Here is a 25,710-nt window from a genome sequence, read left to right on the forward strand (position 1 = left end):
AATTTGTCAATTTATTTATTTTTCTACTTTAATTTCTTACAGGGTCTTGGACAGAAGAACAGAGATAATTTCTGCTCTGTGGGAAATTTTGTGTAGTTCAAATGTCCTTTTCCGTTCAAAATTCATGCAAAACCTCAAGATTGGATTTTTATCTTCTGAAAAGGAAATTCTGAGGGAAGAAAGAGTACTTGTGAGTACTGAAAAATGTCATTTTGATGGTGAGGGGAAAAAAATTATAACATAACACTCAAACAATGTAAAAGGAAATTATAAACTTGAAAGAAATCACTTCAATGTTATTGAAATGAAAAAAAAAATGACTCATTTCAATTATTTTCTTTCAAAGCGTGTGTCACTGAGTGCACATGCTGCTGTGGAACGTTTTGCAAATTCAATAAGCAAGTATCTTCCAGTGCAAACTGCTCATCAAATGTTTTGACCAGTTCTAACTTTGACTCTTTACAACTGAAAACCGATACTAGACTGTTGGAATTGATGTGATTATTATCGCTAAAATGTTGGATTTGAGAATGACCGAGGGACCAAATTCAGTGTCCTAAAGCACAAAGAGAACTTTCAGAAGATTTCTTTCCAAATATTTAGTTGATATCTATTTAAACCTACATCAATAAGGTACATACAGAGCTTTCACAAATATCACTAGAGGCTGACTTGCATCCTTGGATGCCTACAAACTGGTGGAAGTCGGCTGCCAAGTTCAGTGAAAGAAGAGGAATAACAGTGAGAGTAAATCTTAGAAGAAGGCATGTAAGTAGGTATCTGTTTCTTAATATTACTAACATTGCATCTTTACAGAATTCAATTTTTTTGGTCACAAATTGCAAAGAAACACAATCAGTACGGATGCAAAAGTATGCTAAATGCTAGCAGAAAATTTTCTGTACCTGCAAACATGCTTATGTGAAGCATTTGAATCTATACAGGAAGTCAAACGGCTGAGAGAAAAGAATGACAGGAGCTACTCCAATTAACCCATCTTGTAAGAACTCTGTGTAATATGAATAAATTTAATAATAATTTACTTCTATTCTTAAGGCTGGAGAAACCTGATCTACGTGTATGACAGTATTCATCTTTTTTTTCAGATAGTTTTCGAGGTTCAGAAAGGCAGTGAGAAAAGGAATTTTCATACAAAGAATAAAACCACAACAGCATGGTATATCATTAAATGTATATCATTAAACGTATCTAATACATGGAAGGAAAAAGACAGGAATCATAAAGTAAAAGGAAATAGATTTAGCTTTATAACCAGATTTTTGAGTTTTATGAATTCCATAACAGCAATGAGAAGACTGAAGTTACTGAAGGTTTTGAGTTAAAGGTATGTTAAACCCAAGATTGATGTATATCAAAAACTCTTTCAAACAGGTGTTACAGAGCATAAGGCAGTTCTTAGTCCCATACTGCCTCCTTTTCCAAGTCAAAACAACTAGTGACATGACTGTGTAGCTTCCTGGCTCATATTATATATGAACATTCTAGAAATGAAGATCTAGAAATTTCTGGACCTAACCCAAAAACACTATAAAAATACTGGCAAACAGTTTGGGCTCCAGATCTGAGATGTGGCCATAAAAATGAAGGCTGGCCTATCCTTCAGCTTGCCATGGTCCAAGTATGAGAGAGAAGATATCAAGTACCAAACTGGGTGACAAGAAGGATATATTCAGGAGAATAAGTTTACAGTATAAAAATTAGAAATTCACTATGTCTTAATTTGTTTTAATTTGCAATCAAAACCTTAAAGTATAGGAATGCTAAGTTTTGTGAACATCAGGTTTAAATGTGACACATTCTTTGAAATACAGAAAATATCCTTTCATTCTGTCAGGACTTACTTTTTATTGCCTGAGTTCTGATGAAACCAACTTTAGCATTTGGGCTTGCATCTAATGAGGAGATTATTAGCATGTTGCAACACAAAAACTAGGCAGTCATGTTTTATTCCTCAGTTCTATCTGGAAATCCAGTAGGGCCATTTGTAAAACCAAATTTCTCTTCTTCTGAAACTGTGGGAATTTCTGTGGATCCTTTTGACCTCATTAAAAGTAGCTGAAGCTCAATGAGATTTAGGAAACAGGCAGATACTTTTTGCATTTACATTTCCTGTGCCCCTCTGTACCTTGAACTGCAAAACTTTTCTTGTTTCCCAAATCTCTCTAATCCCCCTTTCTGATCCTGTTCTTAACGGCTTGGAAATGTATTGGTCATCCTTCTTCTATGTCAATTTTTGCACTCTTGGAAAAAATGTTAAAATTGTGAACAGAACACTGAACTTCTGCATCCTGCTAAGACACGTTGAAAATGCTGCTGCAAATCTCATTTTCCCCTGTTCAATTATTTTGAGAATGTTCTTCTGTCCTGCCACTCCTTATTCCCAAGCATGTCAAACATAAGTTACTTTCCTCACTTTCAGTGCCCTCTATGTTCCCTCTGTGGTTGACCTTTGTGATTACCCAGTCTCCATCATTTCCCTTTGTGATTACCCAGTCTCCATCACTTCCCTTTGTGATTACTCAGTCTCCATCATTTCCCTTTGTGATTTCTACCTCTTTGAACCACAGCATTTTAGGTCAGGACCCTGATGTAAATACCTGCAGAAGTGCCATGTCACTTTCCTTCAAATTCTTGTTTCCGTTGTCCCTTTACATGAAACTACCATTTTCTTTTCTTTTTATTTTATTTTTTCTGGTCTGTAACCTCTGTCAGTCAAACTAAGATGCTGCACTGCTTCATCAGCATCAGCCTCTGTTTATTTGCTCCTCTTGCACTTAGATCACAGATACTTGGGATATGTATCCTGATTTTGCTCTGTGTTTAAGTAACACTTTAAAAAAATACTATTCCATCTGTGCCTCTAGCTTTTGTACACCATGGGGAAAACAAGATCACTTAGCAGCAGGGGCAAAAAGATTAATTTAAGAAACTGGTAAATGTAATAAATATGCTTCTGCTCCTGGTGACTTTAAAGACTTGATTTTTCCTGCTAATGTCAGCTGATTTAGAGTTTCACAGCATACTGTGCTCATGTTTGGTTTTGGTTTTGCTGTGTTGAGATGGATTTGTAAAACACCCTCACCAAGAGGAAAAACTGCTAGGAATTTGAGTTGTGGTAAGGACACTTGTCTCTATAAAAGCAAACACATACACACCTCATCTTCAGAAGTCCAAAAGCAATCAAAACCAAAGGACTGGATTAGCCTTTTATGACCAGAAGATGGTCATTGAGTAGATTTACTCACCTGGGTCAGCTTGCATATCTATTTACAAAATTTACTGAATCGTGGCCTTAGGTAATAAAAAAATATCTGACTGGTGCCAGAGGGGAAGCCAAATCCAATTCATGTAAAATCCCTGGTGGTCAGAGGCCATTACGCATCTCTTTTTACAGATGCATTTTAAATTCTTTGCTCTGACTTGGTGTTCAAAGGTGGTTGGTAGCAGCTCTCCTGTGGCATGGGACTGATTACACTGAAAATCAAGTCAGATAAGTCTGCAAACTTCTCACTTTCTGTAGTGCTCCAGCTGGGCAGAAAATCAATGTACTTAGCAACAGCAGTGATACCCATTTGGATTAAGTAAATGAAATGTGGGCTTGATGCTAAAATTTCCATCCCAGTATGAACTAAGTGTATGTGAAGGGCTGAGGACTTCTTATGCTTGATAGAAATGAATGAATAATAATAATTTTATTTTAGATTCTCTGTGTTAGGCTGATTTCACAGTTTTGTTATGCACATCTTACTAAATTGTGTCTTCATTTCATAGTAGTATTTGCTTGGCACTGTCTATGGATAGAAAAACACCCTCACAAGGAGACCTGGATTCATTGACTAATGATGTCATGTTTTTTTGTCATGGAGTTAAATGTAGCCTGCTATTTTATAAGGCAGGGATCAGAAAAGAAACTACAATGGTTTAGACAACTAAATTCACAGCTAGAGCAGAGATTAAATGAATTATTTATTCAAATTTCAGCCATATCTCCTTCTGCTTATATTCTTGCTGTTTAAATAAGTTGTTTATATTGTGAACCTTTTTTTTTTCTTTTGTGTTTTTTTATTTTGGTACAACCAGCTCATGAAGAATATTTTTTTCACACTAAATTATTATTGTTTTCTGTATATACACTTTGATTTAACAATGACCTCATCTATCAACACTCATCAGCTTTATATTGACCTTTTTATCAATATCCCAAGAAGTAAATAATGTCTTGTCTTTCAGTACAAACCAAAATTTTTGTTTTTCTCCAGTATTTCTCGATAAACTACATCTCTTTAACTGGAATTTTCCTGTGCAGTTGCTGGAGAAGAGAATGCATTCAGGTAGATAAGCTAAAGGGCACAGCCCTGTTTTCTTATCTGGATAAATTTGAAGCAGCACTAGTATATTCATCATCATGCAGAAACCATCAGGACAGTCTATGAAATGTTTTTGACCATTGAGGGCAAGTTTTATCGTTACAATATTGTGAAGCATAAACTGATGGAATTTGAAAGTCCAAGCTTTGAGTGCTTGAAGTTAAGAAACCAAATATAAATGTGAAAATTGGTAGAGAGACATGATTTTCAATATATATATAAGATAGGAATATATATAAGAGATATATATATATATGATAGGAAATGAGGTAGAAAAAAGCCCATACCATAATAGTATCAAAAATTCATGTTAATTTTGAGGTGAAACTCCCAACATCAAAATCTCTCACTCCTTCAGTTCTCAGAGAATACAATCCTGTGTTTCCTGCTAGTAAATGCACAAAGTTGTCTAACTTCAATGGTTCTTCACTTTATTAATACATCCTTGCCCAGTTTTGGGGCTTTTTTGAGAAAAACAGAATAGGTGTCTTAACACTTGTGACACAAAATATGACATTAATTAAACCTGACTGTCATCTTCCTGGCCAACCTTTGAATTTCCTTTATACTATTTTTTAGAGATCAAAACTATAAACTTGAGTAACGTGATGACTAACATCTTCCTGTGTGAAAACTGCCCTGCTTAAATGGGCGATTCCAATTGATTGCTGTGTGTAGTGGTATGAATCCGTGGAACTCCACAACTGAATTAACGTTTTCTGCCTTACAGCAACAAGAAAGAATTAAAGCTACTATAGTGTGATGTTCATTCTTTTACTACAGCCATCATAGCTCAGCACTAAATACAACAACAGAGCTGAAAGAAAAGGTATTAGAACAATCTACTTGGGAAATTAGTCCCTTTCCATGGTTTGCAAATCAGCAGATTATGATTCTTGCACATTTCTTTGTGTGTTTGGCATTTTTAGGTTTTATGAACCTATTTGAATTGTAGCTCATTCAGGATGTCTTAAGTGTGGGAAACCTTCCAGTGATGAATACTGTTCAAATCAAGAGGTTCAAGCTTTATGATTAAGCTGTCTTATATCCATGACTGGGTGACAATGTCTGAGATAACCGTAACATCTCCCTTGCATCCTGGAGATAATTTTTTTGTTTGTTTGTTTTTTTTTTTTTTTTTTTTTTTTTTTTTTTTTTTTGTGATTGATTGTACTTTAGGCACTACAGAAGGCTCTACAAGTACCTAAATTTTACAGTTCCTGATATTTCATATCAACAAGAAATCACATTCTCCCAGTGTTGGTAAGAGAGTAAATAAATAAAAAAAGAAATCCAGAAAAGTCAAGTTGAAATGTCATTGCTAACACAGCACAGTGATAGAAATCAAGCCTTTATTAATCTGTATTTAGTCATGGCTACTGTACTGACATCTCAGGAGAGCGATTTACGTTATTACGGGGAAATCAATGAAGCTTGCTGCTCAATATGCAGTACCTGTCAATAGTGCAAATAAAACCTGTGTCAGGCTGTGTTGAAGGGTAAAAGAAGAAAAATAATGGAGAAAAATCTGTTGAATATTGAAGGTGTACACTGAGATTCACTAGATTCAATTTCTGTCTCAGCCACAAACTTCTGCGACCCTTTCCAAATCAAAAGAAAGACTTGTGAATGTTATGCGAGACTTAGGTGGAGTTTTGTGTTGTGTAAAGCCAGGACTTTGATCCTTAAAGCCATTTGTTGGTCTCACATGTGTATGGAACATGCAGATGTTTTTAGGAGAGAAGATCTTAAGATTTTGCTTTGGGCTAGAACTGTGGTTGGGCCAGTATTGCAATACCTTATGACTCAGCACCAGCAGGATAGTGATTGTCTTAGTATTGCTTGGCATTTCATGAAATAAAGGGTAATTAACACAAATAATAAAAATAAACAAACAAAAATAAATCACTTCTTTCTGGGAAAAAAAGGTTTTGCTGAAGTTTTGTAAAAATGACAAAATGTTGTGGCACTTTTTGTTACAATTGATACAATTTAATGAAAAAGATCATCTTGAAATGGCATTTCTTGAAATGACTCATGGCTGAAGGAAAATCTAATGAAATCTTTCAAATCAGTTAGTCTTCTAACTCAACTGCACAAAAAATGATCATTACCATATGGACTTCAGATAAATTTTAGTGTATTAACTCTCTCGTTGTTCCAATGAGCTAAAGCAATATAATTAGCCCTGTGTCAGAAAAGCAGCACTGAATTTTGTATTACAATATTTTTTAACACATTTTGATGCCTGTGGAGCTAGAGTAGTATCAAGTTTTTTAAATACAGAGAAAAGTTAGGTAATGAGGCACTATCCCTTTGTTTCTTTAGAGATCTGAATACTTTTTAAGTTGTGGTTGTCATCATTTCAGAGAAAGCAAGAATTACAATGCCCATGCAGGTCTTCCCTTCCAACACCATTCACTAGTCCACCAGATCAGGCAGCATTGGTCCAATGTGAGCTGTGTAGACCAAACCTTCAATCAGTAATCACAGTGGCAGAAGTACTAAATTCACTTACTTGTGCAAGTTTTGTTGTATTTAGGGTTCTCTTGAGGAAACCCTTCCAACCGGCACTGGAACCTGTGCTGCCAAAATTCCTGAAACCATGGATTTCGGTGATTGGTTTCTGGCCGAAGCTCTAAGTAGTAATCATCAAACCATTTCACGTCAGGAGACTGGAGCTTGATCGTTATTCCACCCACAGCCTCATGCTGATATCCGTCTGTCACATCGTACCTGTCTGCCCAGCCATCACTGCAGGGATAAATGAAAGAGAGACAACATTAACCATTCTGAGGAATAAGAAAATAATTTTCCTTAAAATTTGGTGCTTAAGAACACACACTCACACCTGGCATTCTACATGGATTTCAGTAAAGCCCCTGTAATACTTCTGCTAAAAGAATTCAGCATTTTCCTTTTCTTTGAGTTTGCTCATCATTGGCACCTTCTATTTCATCCTCCACTTCAGGTCATTGAAATGATATTAAAAATCACAGTTCCTGAAATCTGTCATGTGTAAACGTGTCTGCATCACACTAAGCCTTACTGAGCTTTGGGGAGAAAATCTTGGATTCAGTGTTTTGTTGACACTGGAGGTGACCTTGCAGGCAGGACCCCTTAGAGGGCAAAAGGCAGGCCTGTGTTGCAGACTATGCCTAAACTGCACAATGGAGCATGGCACAAAGAGTCAGAAGCAAATTTTGAATGGAGTGACACTGCTCAAGCAGAAATACCAGCTTAGACTTCAGATGCTGAGCATGGCATTGCATCTGAAGCAGTAAATCCTCTCTGCAGACATGACTAATGAAGCTGGGCAGAGCATCCTGTTTCTTGGTTTCTTGTGGCTGGAGTCACTATGGAGTGATACTATATTGCATGAAGAATATTACCACAAGTAGCCAGAAGTGACTGAAAACGCAAACCAAACAAACTTCTTAGGCTAGTTTCCAACTCTTTCAGATGGAACCTGTTTCAAAATGGATTTTCTTGCAAGTACTGACATTTACTAAGTTTCACTTAACTACACTAAATACATACATATCTGTTTTGATTATTGCAGATTTCTGCTGTTTTATCATCAACATGTTATTTCAATTTTTCAGAAACCCCAGGTCTTAGAGAATTGTTGAAGAATCTCCAATTTTTTTATTTTCATTTTTCCTCTAAAAAGGCACTGATGTTAATGAATGTATCTTTAGATCTTAAAATCCAGATAACTTCAGGATAAAAAAAATAACCTTAATTTGCCCTATTTTAAAACTTCATGAGTTGTTTAAAGCCAGTCCGAACTAGTTTAAGTTATTCATAGTGTGACTGATGTAGCTGACCTTTATCTGCATGGTTCTGTTTTGTTTTGATCATTCACTGCCTGGCTTAAGCTTTGCTCATGTATTGCAGATACTGCAGGAAGCCCACTGCAGTCACCTGATCCCCAGCACATCCCCTGTTCTATACACAGGGACTTAGTTGCCCTCACACAGTGCATAGGTTAAAATCTCATATTGTGACTCCTTCTGCACCAGGCACTGTTTCCACTGAAGCTTGGATTCTTTGCTACATCTTATTAGCCCAACTACAATCTCAGTGAATAGCAGTTTCACCAGGGTAAAAATAATATTCAGTGTCTAGAATGAAAGTGAAGAGACTGTTAAATACGCCTCAGATTTCAAATGCACTAATTTACTCAGCACAAAAAGAGTAAAATGTACCTTAATGAAAGGAAAAAGATGAGCACTGATGCTGAGCACAAATCCAGCACTTGAAAAATATACCTTCAGGCTTAGATCTAATTTGGGATAAACGCTGGTGGTGGTGCTCCCAGCCACTCAGGTGGCTCAGTGCAGGCAAACACAGGACTATTTACTGGATGAAAATTCAGAACCATTTATGGGTTGTTTTGGGATAAATGTTGCAGAAGATATTTTAAATTTATGATCAATTTAACCTTTACTCTGAAACATTCATCTTAACCTTTGGAAAGTTTTTAAACAGTTTTACCTATCATCATAAAATCTGATGGGTTTTATGAATGCAGGAAGAAATGTATTTTCTGTAGTGACTTTTTTTTTCTTTTTCTTTTTTTTTTTTTAAGAACTGAATAGAATCTAAGAGAATTGGAGCTCTGCTGTCAGTATCCCAGCTTTATAAGCTGTCCCAAACAACTTAGAGGAAAACTGTTTCCTTGTAATTAATCTCTCTACAATATTTCAGAACTTTGCAGATCTAATCCAGCAGAGTGCTGTAAAGTTTATATTACTTTACGAACAGTTATCCCCTCTAAGTAGATCTGTAAGAGAGATACCATTTTATAACTTTATTACATAACCCTTCTCAACTTTTCTACAGAAGGACTTCTTAATTCAACAGGGCTACTTTTCACTCCGATATGTATTTCAGCTTAGTTTCTTGGGTAAAAGGCTTTAAGGAGCATTATATAAAATAAAGCATGCATTCTAGAAACAAGAAAGTACAGATAACAAAGCTTCAAATGGACAAGGTGGCAATGCAAAAACTAAACTTATACTTAAAGGACAGTGAAAATTGAGTAGGAAAACAGGCTTACATAAATATCAAAAAGTTCCAGTAGTGTGTGATATTAAAATTTTGTACCCACAGATGACTAATAACACTTATGGAATGTTGGTGACAGCATGATATAGATATATTTGGGATATTAGACCTGTGACATCTTTGAACTCAGCAAGGGGTGGAAAGATGAGGGAGAAAGGGACAGAGAGAGAGATGACTGCTAACTTTCATAGTCCTGTGTGTTCCTCTTTAGACCTTCCTTCTTTCTTCTCCTAGTAGCTTAATTTTACTGTAGTAGCTGGTGAGTGTACTCCACTGATGGATGCATTATGAAAGGTTCAGAATGGTATTACTCATTTCTGAAGGTTACTGGTTCAACTGAAGAAAGGTACTATGGTACCAGAAACTGTCTGTGACAAGGAGTTCCAAAGAAGTCCAGTATAATCTCCAGTCTCACCCACAGAAGTGGCAAGGTGCATAGGTTACCACTAATGCAGTGCAGGACTGCCAGCTGGTGAGAGGGATGTTTCCTTATATTAGCAGTGGTGTGTATAGACTATTTATGTGAACAAGTGTTTAAGAACAGTTTCCTTGTGGGTAGTAAAACAAGTCCATGTGAATGGTATTCCAGAAATGATTATGAAAGTGTAAAACCAGATTAAATGCAATACAGATAATGTTAAAAGACCACTACAAAAGTTTGCTTTTTCTCCCATGCATGTACATTGTGCTTTCCAATTTTATTTTGATTAGGTGATTCTGATTATTAGAAAAGATGTTGCTTTTGAACCAGTGGGCAAATGCCTTTAAAGGAATTGCACCACGTGGTGAGGCATTGGAACAGGCTACCCAGGGAGGTGGTGGTGTTGCCATGCCTGAATGTGTTCAAGAAGTGTGTAAATGTGGCACTTCAGGATATAATTTAGTGGTCATGGTACTTGCTTACAGTTGGACTTGATGATATTAAAGGTCTTTTCCAACCTTAATAACTCTGTAATTAAAAAATAGAGTTGCATGTGAAGAAAGATTACTGTGAAAGAAAGCAGTAGATGCACAACTACACCACCTAAAGTCCCTTGTTGAGATATCTGTCAGGTGTAGGCACTAATTCATATATTTCACTCATCAGCTTGCCAGGGTAGAAAACTGTCAACAAGGTAAGAGGACTGTGACATACAGATCTGGCTGCTCTCAATATTATACACATTGGGCACAGTGGGAACTATCTTTCAGCATCATGACATGTTTTCCTTTCACCCAGTCCTTTTCTGTTTATATTCATGGCCACCAGACTAATGTCTGGTGAATTTTCCTTTAAAAGCTGGTGGTGTGATACAGGGTAATAACCAGACTGTTTCTAAAAAAAAAAAATCAACAAAAATACCATTTAAGAAAATTCTTGTGCACCAAAGAAAATAAGGAATAACAGAGAAGGAAAAAAGGGAAGGCTTTTACGGTTGCAGTATTAGCAAGAGGTGAACTTGAAATGAGATAGTCATTATCATTATGTTCTTTGTCTGCTATTAGATCTTATTTGTGTGTGCATATTTTCTCAGATACCTCTTTTTTTTTTTTTTTTTTTGAAGGATATGGCAGGGTAATGGAAATGTTAATGAAAAAATATCCTTCAGCAGACAGAAAGGAAGAGTTCAGCTCCTCTGTTAAAGGTCTGTTTACTCACAGTAAATCAAGTATAGTTTTTTATCACAGAGAGGCTCCAATAAATGACACAACAGAGATATAATATTTATATTTATTAATGAATAAATATAAAAATTAATGCATATGAATACATACAATAATTCAATGTTTTAGATCATTACTTCACATATAATTACTTCAAATCACTTGAACAGAAAAGTAGAGGCAAAAGAGCCCCTTTTTAGATGACTGGGTTGCAAAACTGTAGTCACAAACCCTAAGAACCCTGCTTGCTTCCTCCCCAGCTGCCCTGGATACTAATGGTAGGGAATAGGTCTTCAAACTCCTCTATCTGAGCACACCCAAACAAGTAGGACTGCACTGCTGCAACAGAAGATAGAGGTGCAGAGTTTTAGGATTATGTTTGCTATGGTAAAATATGAGAAACTACATATAAGAAATTTCATTGTGGGTTTCTGGATTTTCTGTGTTTTCTCACTTCCTGTCTTTCTTTCCCATCTTTAATGTGAGCCAGCACCAATGTGAGCTTCCCCAGATGGGTCACAGTGTTGTGCCAACTAAATCCACTTTGCCTATGATATTGTGGGAGGAAGGAAAAACAATTTTTCACAGTTACTAAGTGCTGATACCCAAGAAAGATGCAGAACTGCAGCTGTTATAAAGAAATCTCCACCTGTTTGAATGAAATCTTTTTTGTTTCTTCTGGAAAGGATCACCATGGAGGGAAAAAAGCCTTCAGATGAAGTGCAGCACAGAGGAAAGTTCATGCTTGAAGCATTATGAAGGTGTCATTAAAAAAGATACTTAATGACTGTAATTCAAAATGCATGATGGAGATGGCTGCTTTGGGCTCATAGAGAACAGTCAAGAAACTGTTAGTTCTCCTGAAAAACATTTACCAAAAAGTGAAGATAGTCAATCCCTATCAACAATGACCTAAATATTTAATTCCACAAAATGTCTTTAAAAAGGCAAGATGCACATTACTCCAAGGGTGTCCTACAACTGCTTGGTAAGTAGAATGATGATCAACAGCATAGAGTATGCTACTGATGTCAATCTGCTTAGCAGGGATAACAGGCAATTGCAAAGCTAACTGACAATTTCTACAGGACTTCAATACGAGAGTTGCACATCAATGTAAATAGGACAAAGGAAGAGAATCACTCCCAGCTTAAACTAGATAAGAGAATGTTAAAACTTAATTTTGTGGTTTCAGAGTTTCATTCACATGCTCAGAAATGTAGAACATGGAAAGAATTAGGACTATTAATTACTGGTCATTCTTACAGGTGACAAGTATATACAGTCCCTCCTGTGATAAGCATCTGATTATTGTCATCAAATCCAGAAGATGACGAGGAGAAAGCTTTTTGTGAGCTGCTACCAGAGATTCTCCAAAACATCAAACTTACTGATAATGAGAGGTAGGAGAAGAGTGCAATAGTTTTTTTTATAAGGTTATTGGAAAGCCTAGGTGACACTGCTTTGATTCAGGCTGTAACAAGTGACAAGAAAGGGGAGACTTTTCTGCAGGTGTTTAATCAGTAGATGGAAACTGTTTGAGAAGGTTAAAACAAAAGACAAATTGGGTGTAAACCACCATGAAAAATAGCATTTGTGACTTTTAAAAGAATAAAGAGGAAAAATAGCACACTCAAAACTTGACACTAAGCCTAGAAAACTTTGAGGTTGGATCTCTTGCAAGGAATATCTAAGGCAATAAATTAAAAGTGCTAAATTAAAAAGTGCCATGCACAGGAAGGATAGAAAATACAGTAAGATACTAGTGTGACCATCTCAAAAAATATATGAAAAGCAGAAATAAGCTGAGATTTTTTAAGAATCAATATGAAAGAAAAATATTAGATGGTGATATAATGAGAAAGGTCAAGGCACAAAATGAGCTGCAACTAACAAGGGACATCAGAAGTGAGACAGCAATTCTCTGAGCGCTTTATTATGAAAGAAGGAGTAAACAAAGTGTTGGGCTGCAGTTCACTACAGGGAGAAAGCTACTAAAGACAAATCAAGCTCAACTTTTAATATCAAATTTCAAAAAAGGAAAAGATAGTGATTAGCAGCAGAGGTAAAGGGTCAGCCAAAAAATAGGAAGGTGATCTAGAAAACAGGCTTGATCAAATTAACTGAATATTTATAGCCTAAAGAACCAAACACAATGCTAGGGAAGAGGTGCAACAACTGTCTTTAGGTACTTAAAAACTGGAGCAGAAAAGATAATAATTTGTCTGTTATGTTGATGAAATCATTCATGAATTAAACTGAATGAAGGAAGGCTCATTTTAGACAGCAGAAAAATACTCCTCACAGTTAGGACTGTGAGGAAGATAATAGCTTGGAGACTCTTGGAAGTGTCAGAGAATAAGATAGATGAACACCTATAATGAGGGATATGGATATGCTGGAAGGTGTCCAGAGAAGGGCCACCAGGATGATCAGAGAGCTGGAGCACCTCTCCTATGAGGACAGACTGAAGGAGTTGGGGCTGTTCAGTCTGGAGAAGAGAAGGCTTCGAGGTGACCTTATTGTGGCCTTCCAGGATCTGAAGGGGACCTACAAGAAAGCTGGGGAGGGACTTTTTAGGCTATCAGGTAGTGATAGGACTAGGGGGAATGGAACAAAGCTGGAAGTGGGGAGATTCAGACTGGACATGAGGAAGAAGTTCTTCCCCATGAGAGTGGTGAGAGCCTGGAATGGGTTGCCCAGGGAGCTGGTTGAGACCCCATTCCTGGAGGTGTTTAAGGCCAGGCTGGATAAGGTTCTAGCCAGTTTGATCTAGTGTGAGGTGTCCCTGCCCATGGCAGGGGTTTGGAACTAGATGATCCTTGTGGTCCCTTCCAACCCTGACCGATTCTGTGATTCTATTTGATATAAATAATCCTGTTTTAGAGAAGGGGGAGCAGTCAGCTACCTGACTTCTTGACATCCACTTTGCCCTGTATTTGCATTGCTTATGTTGAGGTTTAACATAAGTCTGGGAATTACAATTATATAAAGCCTGGTGGATCAGAGAACGAATGTCAAGTTACAATAATGCCCCTCCCCTCACAGTTTCCCTGGTTTCTCCTGATGTTTTTCATTACTTCTTTTCTTGTTATTGCATTTTTCTCTCTGCAGTTGCTACAGGAAGCATCATCAAACAACAGAAATTGACTTAGGATTAATCGAGTGTTTGCCTACACACACTGCTAATTCCAGTGATGCAGTCGGAGTACAGAGGAGTAAGTGGTGGGTCGCACACCTGTGCCCATCAGAATCAGAGTTTCTCTTCTAGAAAGGAAGTGTCAAAATGAACCATATGGAATAACACTTTGTCGTGAATAGGGTGAAAGAAACAGGGGGGGAAAGTCTTCTAATTAGAGCTAGCCCACATTTTACACAGTCAAGATCTTTTAAACGAAAAGATATTTTTTTCCTCTGAACAGGAAATGCTTGTTTCTATTGTTTTTAAAATTCTCAGTCTTAAAATTATCCATAAATGAAAATTATAGTGTTTAATCCATTTTTGGGGGGGGGGTTGGGGGGGGTGGGGTGGATGTGAAAAGAAGGTTTTAAAACATATTCCCCAATTAACAATATCACTCAGTATAATTAAGGTGATTTTTTTTTTTCTGTTTTTAACACAGAGAAAAAAATTCTGTGCTCCCTAATTTAGACACTGGTCAGCCATCAGAAGTACATGTTTGGCAGTCTAAGGCTGCTCACTCAGCTTTGGATATTCATAATGTCAGTTCTTGGTTATTGACCCTAGATGTAAGATCTGTTCCTCTTGTAGTCCATATCACCTCAGTCAGGGGAACAGAAACTCTAATGCCAATTGCACAATGATAAGTCATTAGATCTAAAAAATAGGAAAATTATTGTAGAAGGTGACATGCCTACACACTAAAGATGTAGGCTTTATTTTCAAATGTTACAAGTCTTTCCTACTGGTTATGACATTTCTTTCATTTCATCTCTAGGATTCAGACTTTTCTTTATAATATTGACTTAAGAGAATGTTTTCCGATTCTTGAGAAGCCTTCCAAGGAAGTGGGGAAAATTTGCAACATTTGAAGGACAGGTGGAGTAAAAAAAGTTTAAAAAAAAATTTCCACATGGATAGAGGGATTAAATAGATACTCTAATTGAATCTTTTTTCCATACAATATCACAATAATCTTCAAGGTCTTCTTCAGATTTAATGATTCTTGGACAATGCCAATGCTTGTCATGTTTTTTTTTTTTTTTTGTTTGGTTATGGTTTGGGGTTTTTTGTTTGGTTGTGGTTTGGGTTTTTTTTTTTTTTTTTGTTGGTTTTGTTTATTTTTGGGGTTTTGCTGGTTTGGGTTGAGTTTTTGTTGTTGTTGTTGTTTTGTTTGTTTTGGTTTTGGTTTTGTTTGTGCCTTTCTATGCAGCACCTTGACAGTATGAATCAGAAATGGAACTTTTTTGAGTATATAGAGTATATGGAATATTGAGTATATAGAGAAGTCACAAGAAGACACAAGTCATGATTTAAAGAGTATTAATTAAAATCCATCATTTGAAGAGTATTAATTATAATCCATTTCAAAATTTAGCAAGCATGTATGTTGGCTCATGAAAAAAAAGGACAGTGCAACCAAGTGACACTGTGCAAACTGACAGTTCCTGAAACTTTTACAACACTTCTGAGTCGCTGTATTACCTGAAACTTTGACCATGAATTTATTTTAACTTTATTGTACTAAAAAACTAGGCAACAATGACTTGCAAATATGATTTTTTGGCCAGGGGGGAGCTTTTTGTTAGCTGCTCACCAAAAAAACAAAGTAATCATGGATATGCTATCAAAGGACCAGGTATATGTTACCAAGATCTGTCAGGTATAATCAGATGTACACTATAAAGCTATCATGATTTATGGGGAAAGATATAAAGTATGTTTTCTGCCTTCTACACACTTGTTACATTGAAATGTAAAATGATCTTCCTTAAAGGGTGTGTGGTATTAAGTACTTATTTGGATTGTTTAAATGAAAAATTATGATAACTGGTAAAGTAAAAACGCAGGTATTTTAAACTGGTCCTTTCCAAAGTACACACAAATTTCTGCATGACATAATTCATTCCACACAGAAACATCTGACCTACCCAAACCAAATTCTGTTGTATATGTATTATTTGAAATTTATTTGAATGCTTCTTTGCTCTACTTCACTGAAATGGGTCAGGGATTTTTTAATTTTGAGATTTAAAAGGTATATACTGTCTCTAACACACCCAAATCCCATTGGGATGCCACAGTTCATAGTTTTAGATCTAAGACTCCTTTTCATGCCATGTGATACCACTCCTTTGATAACACCTGAGTTTTCTTGCTAGGATGTTGGAGTCTCCTCCTCTCAGCTGCTGCCAGTCCTGGGTCGGAAAGTGGAGCAGGGAAAGGACTAATGCTAAACCAACTGTGACCAGCTGAAAGAAATATTCTTGCAACAGCTCCTCACCATGTTACATGTTGTTTCTGCAGCTAACATGGTGATTTGTCTCACTCCAGTGGGATACAGCATAGATAGCCAGAGATGTATCTACTAGTTTGGTCCATTATAGCAAATGCATCACTATACCAAAAGTAACTTTCTGATTGTTGGCTCTGGACAAACTGTGATCAGTGAAATGTCATGAGTGTGGAACAGTGAGTTGGGGAATGAAACTTGAGGATCCCTGTGAAAACTGGAATACTCAGTACACATCTCTAAACCACTCTTAACTAAGATTAGACAAGATGCTAAAAGATATGTGCATACAAGGAAAATAAACTCCCCAGCTGCCCCTTTGTAAAGAGTTCCACTTATTTTCTAAATTGAAAATGCAGCAATATCTTAGGATAAGTTTAGCTGATTTCTTCCTCTCTAAAGCTGCTTCTCCTTTCAATCTATAGCTAAAGCTATTACAGTAAATGAGTGCATTCATTGACCCATAGACCAGTCCTTTTTGTTATGTAAAAAATGTGTTTGCAGGTCACATAATGATGATGCAAACTGCTGTTCTGCCCATGATTAATCACTCTCCTGCCAAAAATCTGACCAACAGCATTTCAGAACACATTTGAGACTTTCTCCACCTGTGTAGGAGTTTTGTTGACTGAGAGGCTGTTTTTAATTTTCCTTTCATTGTATTTCTCTGCTTTTTCTTAAAGGCTCTACAAATATTAGAGTACCCATGTTCTTCTGCAAAGTGCTGCCAGCCTTGCAAAGATAAATTTATTTGGTTAAAATCAGAGGGGTGGAACTGCTTTTGGTGAGCAGCTCTAAATTATTACATTAGATGAGCTCATTTTATAACAATGGTACATGCAGTGATGTCTTCCTGCTTTTCATAGATTTAAATTTGTCATCTTTGTCTTTTTTTTCCATGCATTTTGTAAAGATAAATTAATTTAAGGGTAATTCAAAGGAAAGAAATGAACTGATTACTTTAAGCAGTGTTTTCTACAAGATGATATCTAGAAGAAGTAGCTATGCAGTGAATTTGGCAGATACATTGCACAGGGGATTACTGGTACTAATTATTTGTAGGCTACCCAAATTTCCCTAAATTGAGAAAGGTTGTGATGGCAACTTGAGAGATTGGTAGCCTGTAGCAACATCGAATTTGCATGAAAACAGAGAGTTTGCAGCTGTCTGCATCTGTAGTTCAGAGCTGCTAGGTAATTCAGCCAGACTGTAGCCCAGTCTACAAGAAAAGAGTTTCCAGTGTGTAGGGTCCCTTCTTCATGCTTGCAAGCTCTCATAGCTGATCAGGCTAAACAGTGGAATTTCTGCCTTGGGATACTTTGAAAGTGAAGGCAAACAATTGTCAACGATGTAACATGGACACAGCTGGTGGTGAGCACAAAATGAGAGGTCTGTGGACTAAAGATGAGAAGGCAGTGAGGGACTGTCCTGTTGTGCCCTGTATAGGCACAGCTGGAAACCTTCTCATGCTTGTCCACATTCTGACATTGAAGTCTGCAAGCAGTTTCCATGCTTCAGTCTTCTCCCTACAGCCATCGGGAGGAACAGCAAAGCCTGTAATAAGGGGGTGGGAGGAGGAAGAAATCTTGATGAATGGATTCTTTTTAGGAACCATTTTGTTCAGTTTTCATATTAGAAAAAGAATGCCAAAAGAAAGTAAAAAAAAAAAAAAAAAAGAAGGCATACGTCCTCTAGGAAAATTTATTTGGGAATTGGCCATCAGACATCAGAACTTCTTCCATGATTGTTTTGTTAGAGGGTAGAAGGATTACTTCACATCCTTAAAATGTATTTTCCAAATATGGCAGCAGCTTTTCTTGTCAAGAATATTAATACCGTTGACTCATATTTATAATTCACTCTAAGCTCCTCAAACTGCAAACTTCTCATGACAGCTTAAAAAACAACAGTTGCATAATGTCAGCAACTGCAGAAAAACAGGAAAGAAAAAAAAAAGGCTCATCTCTTTGATCAAATACATATTTTACCAAGAAAATACTAATTTTTACCTTCCACAATATATCTGACTTCATTATGGGGCTTATTAGGCACTAAAATGTAATGCACAATGCAACCAAATTTATGTACCTACTAAGCCTATATAAGCAAGTCCAAGTGTTGATGGAAATGATAAAGAAAATCCCTATCATCTTGAAACACTAATGCAAAGCTCTTTTATGTGCATCCCATGCACCTGAAAAGGAAAAATCTCTGGGATGACTCTGAATGCAAAAGCATCTTCAGTTTGGTGCACAATATGACTATAAATATAGGCCAATACTATTTTTCTACTCATGGTTAACTTTGCTTGCATTGATTGAAAAGGTTTATCATTATATCAGGTCCACTAGGAGAAAAATAGCTCATTCTGAATCAGAAATATCATTTGTCAATGATTTATTGGGGCTGCCAGTAATGGAATGATTCTTCTTTAGACATACAGGCACTGCTTTTATGCATATGCAAAAACAATTTTAAAAATAAATTCAAACATAATCATACAAACGAACAGATAACTGAGATAGCCTTACTACTTCCAAAATATTTCAGAAATGAGTAAAAAAATATCGGTTTAAGTAAACCCACTTACCTAACATAAAATGCAATGCATCTAAACAGATGTGTACATATATATGTATGTATCTATATTTAAATATATTATTTCCTCTTACTATATATTTACAGCATTTTAGCCTGAAAAAAGTGCCATCAATAAAAAAAAAACAACAACTCAGGTCTGTATAACACTTATTATGTGGGGTTTTAAAAATATAGTTATGAAATTATTAAACATTATATCATTACAAAGTATAACTCAAACCAACACTTGAGGTGTTGCACCTTATTGTTTCTGGAGAATTATGCTTTCAGTCATAAATAATGTGCTTAATCTTTGCATCTATAAAAAAGGAAACAGTATGAATACATCAGTGCATATATACATGTCTAGGTATTCTATGGAGGTGTAAACTTAAGGGAGTGTAAAAGTCAGAGAACACAAAATTAAATTTAAAGAAACATAAATGCATGTCATATTGATGAATAACTTTCTCTAGTTGAAAATGTCCCTGCTACTGTGGGGGTGTTGGTCCAGATGACCTTCAAAGGTACCTTCCAACTTAAAGCATTCTATGATTCTGTGATATTTCAGCAGTTACTTTAATTAATAATGTATATATTAATACCAAACCTTATTACTTTAGAGGGAATTTGTCTGTTTATGACTAATCAGAACCTTTGTGGTAAATCTTAATGTTATGCTCACACATAAACAATCTGAACATGGATAAAAATTATTTAATACTATTATTTGTAATATTAGACCCTACTTGAAAACCATACATACCTACAAAGGTTCTACTTGTGTAATAATGCAGAATTAAGTAGACTTTTTTTAACAAGTCCTAAATCTTCAGACTTCAGTGCATGCTCTGTAGTAAATGTGGGGAGACTAATACAAAATTTGTAGCTACGTAGTGAATAGCAAATTTTGTGTGTGCAAAGATTTTAAAATGACAGATGTTATGTAGTATTTGTCAGAGAAAGAATAAATCATTTCATGCAATAATTAGCATGCATTTAATTAATCAAAAATTACGAAGAAATTAATAGTCACTCAGGGAATCAGTATTTTCCGTAATATTTTTAACATTTTGACCAGTAAATTGAGCCAAATATGGCAAATGAAACCAAATCAGACCTAGAACAATGACCCTAGCAGGCTAAACATGCTGAAATCTTCATCCTGCTGAAGCTACCTGAATCTTTGCCACTGACATTAATCAAGACTGCCTTCTTGGCTCTGTGCTCAGATCAAGACATACCCCTCTAATTTACTCAGTGCTTGCCTTCAGACAATGTAAGGGATGACTAGCTCATCCCTTGCACTCTTGTTAGTATTACCCATTGATAGCCACAGAATTGAATTGTAGAATAACTTTATAAGCCCTTCATCTTCTAAACCTCAGTTCAGAATCTCTCTTGTGTCATAGGCTATAAACGTGAAGTTCTTTCAGTTTACATTTGAGGCGGTACATGCACATTTTAATGATGACCAGAGAAAGAACCTCACTAGAAAGGTTCATTGCCATCAGATTGAAGAAATTGTGTCAAAGACCTTGCAACCTGACCATTTCATCATTTGCTCTACAGCTTTCAAAGTCAAGTTCCTCTTGAAAACAGTGTGCTGTAGAAAATGTGCTGAAGTGACAGCTGATCTACAATCTATACACAACAAGATTTAGCCTGGACTAAAGAATTCTTTGCTGCAGCAAATCACAAATCTTTTACAAGAGCTGGAGCAAGTCTACACAGTGACAGAATACATTCATATCTTTGTGGCACAAAGTAATGTGACACAAAGAATGATTTCTTTTGCTATATTTCTTTTACTGAAGCAGTTTGTAATTCTCATTTCCACAGATTCAGAAGCATAATTTTCAAAAGAGAATGCATGTCTGTGTATTCAACTCATTTTAAAGCAACTACTGGAGTTGTCCAATGCTTGAAGTTAGACACTTTAACTAATTGACCATAATTTCCACAATAAGGCTTTGTCTTGAGTTTTGTGTTGCTGTACACACAGACATGTCAGATTTAGTATCATAAATACACAGACCTTGCTTTACTATGTCCAAATCAAACCTCACCAAACCCAATTGTCTTCATAAAAAAATTCTTACAGTCTGTCAAGATTCAAAGCAGAATTTGAATGACTTTAGCAAACACCAACTCACATGCCCTACCATTTTAATGGGTGAGGATTTATGTCAGTAACACAAAACAATAGAAATCTGACTTGAAGTAGTCTTTAGGCATAAGGGGTCATTCACATTTGAAAGAAGTTGAGTGCAAGTTGTAACAATTTTTATTGAACTGCATTCAAAACAATGAAGTACAGGAAATCTTAGAAAAATGTGCAACCAGTGATTTCTTCACCATCTCTTTGTTTAATATTTTTATCAGTGACATAGTGGGATGGAGTGCACCATCAGCAAGTCTGCAGATGACACCAAGCTGAGTGGTGTTGATATACCAGAGGGATGGGACATCATCTAGAGGGTCCTGGACAAGCTGGAGAGGTGGGCCCAGGTGAACCTCATGAAGCTCAACAAGAGCAAGTGCAGGGTTCTGCACCTGGGCCAGAACAATTCTCACTCTCAATATAGACTGGGGGAGGGGGAGGGAAGGGGTGCAAGAAGTGAGGTGTTAGAAAGCAGCCCTGTGGAAAAGGACTTTGGTGTGCTGATGGACAAGAAGCTGGACATGAGCAGGAAGTGTGAGCTTGCAGCCCAGAAGGCAAATTGCATCCTGGGCTGCATCAAAAGGTGCATTGCCAGAAGCCCCAGAGAGGTGATTCTGCCACTTCACTCTGGTGAGACCTCACCTGGAGTACTGTGTACAGTTCTGGAGCCCTCAATACAGGAAGGACATGGACCTGATGGAGCAGGTCCAGAGGAGGGCCATGAAAATGATCAGGGGGGTGGAGCACCTCTGCTATGAGGACAGGCTGAGGGAGCTGGGGTTGTTCAGCCTGGAGGAGGCTTTAGGGAGACGTAATAGCAGCCTTCCAGTACCTGAAAGAGGCCTACAGGAAGGATGGAGAGAGACTGTTTACAAAGGTCTGTGGTGATAGGAAGAGGGACAATGGCTTCAAACTAGAGAAGGGCAGATTTAGGTTGGATATCAGAAAGAAGCTCTTCACTATGAGGGGGGTAGAACACTGGAACAGGTTACCCAGGGAGGTGTTTGAGGCCCCTTCCCTGGAGATATTGAAGGTAAGACTTGATGAGGCCCTGGGCAGCCTGGTCTAGTTAGGGATGTCCCTGCTGACTGCGGGGAGGTCAGACTAGATGACCTTTGGAGGTCCCTTCCAGCCTGGACCATTCTATGATTCTTTGATCCTTGCTGTTTTGATATGTCACAAAAAAACCCCTCTTGATTTATTTCAGTATAAATATTGCTGAGATTTCTTCAAGATGCAATGACCCATATGGAAGAAGAACTTAAAAAAAAAATTTTAGAGAACTTACAAAGACCAGAAGAAGCCATTAGATCAGGACCATTACACTTTGCTTAGTTTCTTTACTCAAGTGGGCTGATTCTCACTGAGCAGCACTTTTATGGCTCCTTTATTGTAGTCAGTTGGCAGAGACTGACCTTAACAAAAATGAGAATGACACCCAAGGGTGATCTCCACACTAGGTATGTAATTGCCTTCTGCTTAAGAAATTTGCTTAAAAATGAAAGTAGCTAATGTGTAAAGTTGGGGAAAAAAAACCCAAAACAAACAACAAAAAAACCAAAAACAATCAAGAGTATACTTGAGAGGAAATGTATAAAAACGTGATGAGATGATCAGATTTTAAATAAAAATGTTCCATTTGACACAGTATCTAAATGTAATGCTAAATGTGCAAAGAAGAAAGAATTAGGATAGCACTCAACTAGTTTGGGGTGAAAATACTGAATCACAGAATCACAGAATGTTAGAAGTTGGAAGGGGCCTACAGAGATCATCGGGTCTAACCCCCCTGCCAAAGCAGGATCACTTTTGGTAGTCCGCACAGGAATGTATCCAGGTGGATTTTGAAAGCCTCCAGAGAATGAGACTGCGCAACCTCACTGGGCAGCCTGCTCCAGTGCTCCATCACTCTCACTGTGAAGAATCTCCTCATGTTCAGGTGAAACCTTCTAGATTCAAGTTTACATCCATTGTTCCTAGTCTTATTATTGTGCATCACCAAAAAGAGATTGGCCCCATCCACTTGACAACCACCCCTCAGATATTTATAGACATTGATTCGATCCCCTGTCAGTCTTCTCAAGACTACACAGCCCCACGGCTCTCAGTCTCTCTTCATAGGGTAGATGCTCAAGTCTCCTAACCATCTTTGTGGCTCTCCATTGGACTCTCTCTAGCAGATTCCTGTCTCTACTGACCTGGGAAGCCCGAAATTGAACACAGTATTCCAGGTGTGATCCCACGAGGGCAGAGTAGAGGGGGAGAAGAACCTCCCTGGACCTGCTGGACACACTTTTCTTGGTGCACCCAAGGATACCATTGGCCCTCTTGGCCACAAGGGCACGTTGTTGTCCCATGGGGAGCTTGCTGTTTACTAGGACTCCAAGGTCATATCTGTGGAGCTGCTCTCATCAAAAACAATGCTTACACTTGTGCAAAGTCCTTAAGACATCATAATTGGGCTTTAGATTTCAGATCTCAGGTTGCCACTAATAAGTACTGCATGTGAAATTTAGCAGCATCTCTTCTGTCTGTCTTTCCAAACACAGGTCTATCACTGAGAGTATACATTTATCTGTTTAGGGTTTTGGGTTTTTATTTTGGTTTGGTTTAGTTTTTGGTGTTTTGTTATTGTTTTTTTTGTTTTGGTTTGGTTTTGTATAAATCTGGTAGAAAAAGATTTGGACAGAAGTGAGTGTTAATAGCTTATAAAAGGCATGTAAAGGATCTCAAGGAAATGGAAATATCTGATCTACACTACAATTGCACAATCAGTTTTTATTCCACTAGATTTTTCAAAACACATTCCAGAATTGAATTATACACAGATGCACATAGATGATGTAAATTGCAGGAAATGTTGATGTAAAGCCACTACCTGATTCTTTTTTATAAAACAAATTATAACTTCATTAAGTTCATTCTCATCTGTCTTGCAGTCATACATCCCTGAGGTTGCTTGATAACTGACATTTGAGGAGTGCCTTATTAATATGTCAAAGTTATATACAAAATATAGGGCAAGGCACTACAATTCCACATGGAATTTTTTATTGCTTGCCTTGGTGTATCCAGGCCTTTGAGGTCCTAAAACAAAGATAACTTATGATAATGAAGTGTAACCTATCGTGATTTATCAGTTAATACCTAACAAGGCCTTTCTCTGTGACACATGGATAATTGAAAGGTCTCTAAATAAAAAAGCAAATTGTGGTCCTTTATGCTAATATATATTTTTATCTATCCCTTTGAAAATGACACAATAATTGTAGGGATAGATTCCTTGCCTAAAATGTCAAACAACCTCAGTGTTATCACAACTGAGAGCCCAAGAGAGCAGGTTAATATTCAAACATTACCTCCTCCAAGCTCAAGAGAAATGTATTCCCTTGAAAAAAAACTCAAGTAAAGCAGGCAGATGACCTGCATGGTTAAGCAAGGTACTCTTAGTAAAACTCAAAAAGAAAAAGGAGGTTTACAATATGTGGAAAAAAGGACTGGTCAATTGGAAGGATTATAGAGATATAGCCAGAGAATACAGAGATGCAACAAGGAAGGCCAAGGCCTTCCTGGAACTGAATTTTGCCAGAGGGATGAAAGAGAACAAGAAGAGATTTTTCAAATACATCAATGATAAAAGGAAGAGCAGGGAAAAGGTGAGCCCACTGCTGAATGAGAGGGGAGATATGGTAACTGATGATGCAGAGATGGTAGAGTTGCTGAATGCCTTCTCTGCCTCAGTCTTTACTCCTATGACCAGCCCTCAGGAACCTCAGTCTCTAGAAGCAATGGAACAGAACTGGAGAGATGTGGACATTCCACTGGTATGTCAGGACCGGATTAGAGATCTCTTACACCAACTAAAGACACACAAATCCATGTGCCCTGATGGGATGCATCCATGAGTGCTGAGAGAGCTGGCTGATACTGTTGCTGAACCTCTCTCCATCATCTTTGTAAAGTCCTCTTAGAAAAGCTCAGGAGATGTACCATATGTGGCAAGTGGTGTTCCCCAGGGATCGGTACTGGCTCCAGTTTGGTTCAATATCTTTATCAGCTAGCTGGATGAGGTCATTGAGAGTACCCTCAGCAAGTACGAAACTGGAGGGGTTGGCTGATACCCCATCAGGCTGTGCAGTCATCCAACGAGATCTGAACAGGCTGGAGAGACAAGTGCAGGGTCCTGTATCTGGGTACAACATGCACCAGTACAGGTTAGGGGCTGCCCTGCTGGGAAGCAACTCCGGGAAGACCTTGGAGTGCTGGTGGACAGCAAGTTCTCCATGGGACAGCAATGTGCTCTTGTGGCGAAGAGAGCCAATGGGATCCTGGGATGTATCAAGAAGGGTGTGTCCAGCAGGTCTAGGGATGTTCTTCTACTGCTCTA

The 25,710-nt window shown here is 37.4% G+C and overlaps 1 protein-coding gene across 2 annotated transcripts in view; it reads right to left on the reverse strand.

Moving 5' to 3' along the window:
• The window catches only part of GRM5 (glutamate metabotropic receptor 5), a 271,646-nt gene that overhangs the window by 65,811 nt on the left and 180,125 nt on the right, over positions 1-25,710 (reverse strand). For both annotated transcript variants that reach the window (XM_054399141.1, XM_054399133.1), the window contains exon 3: positions 6,907-7,142. In XM_054399141.1, the coding sequence (XP_054255116.1) occupies positions 6,907-7,142 (236 nt within the window). The remainder of the gene's footprint in view (positions 1-6,906; positions 7,143-25,710) is intronic.

This window comes from Indicator indicator, chromosome 1, assembly GCF_027791375.1.
Source record: "Indicator indicator isolate 239-I01 chromosome 1, UM_Iind_1.1, whole genome shotgun sequence".
Taxonomy (NCBI): Eukaryota; Metazoa; Chordata; class Aves; order Piciformes; family Indicatoridae; genus Indicator; species Indicator indicator.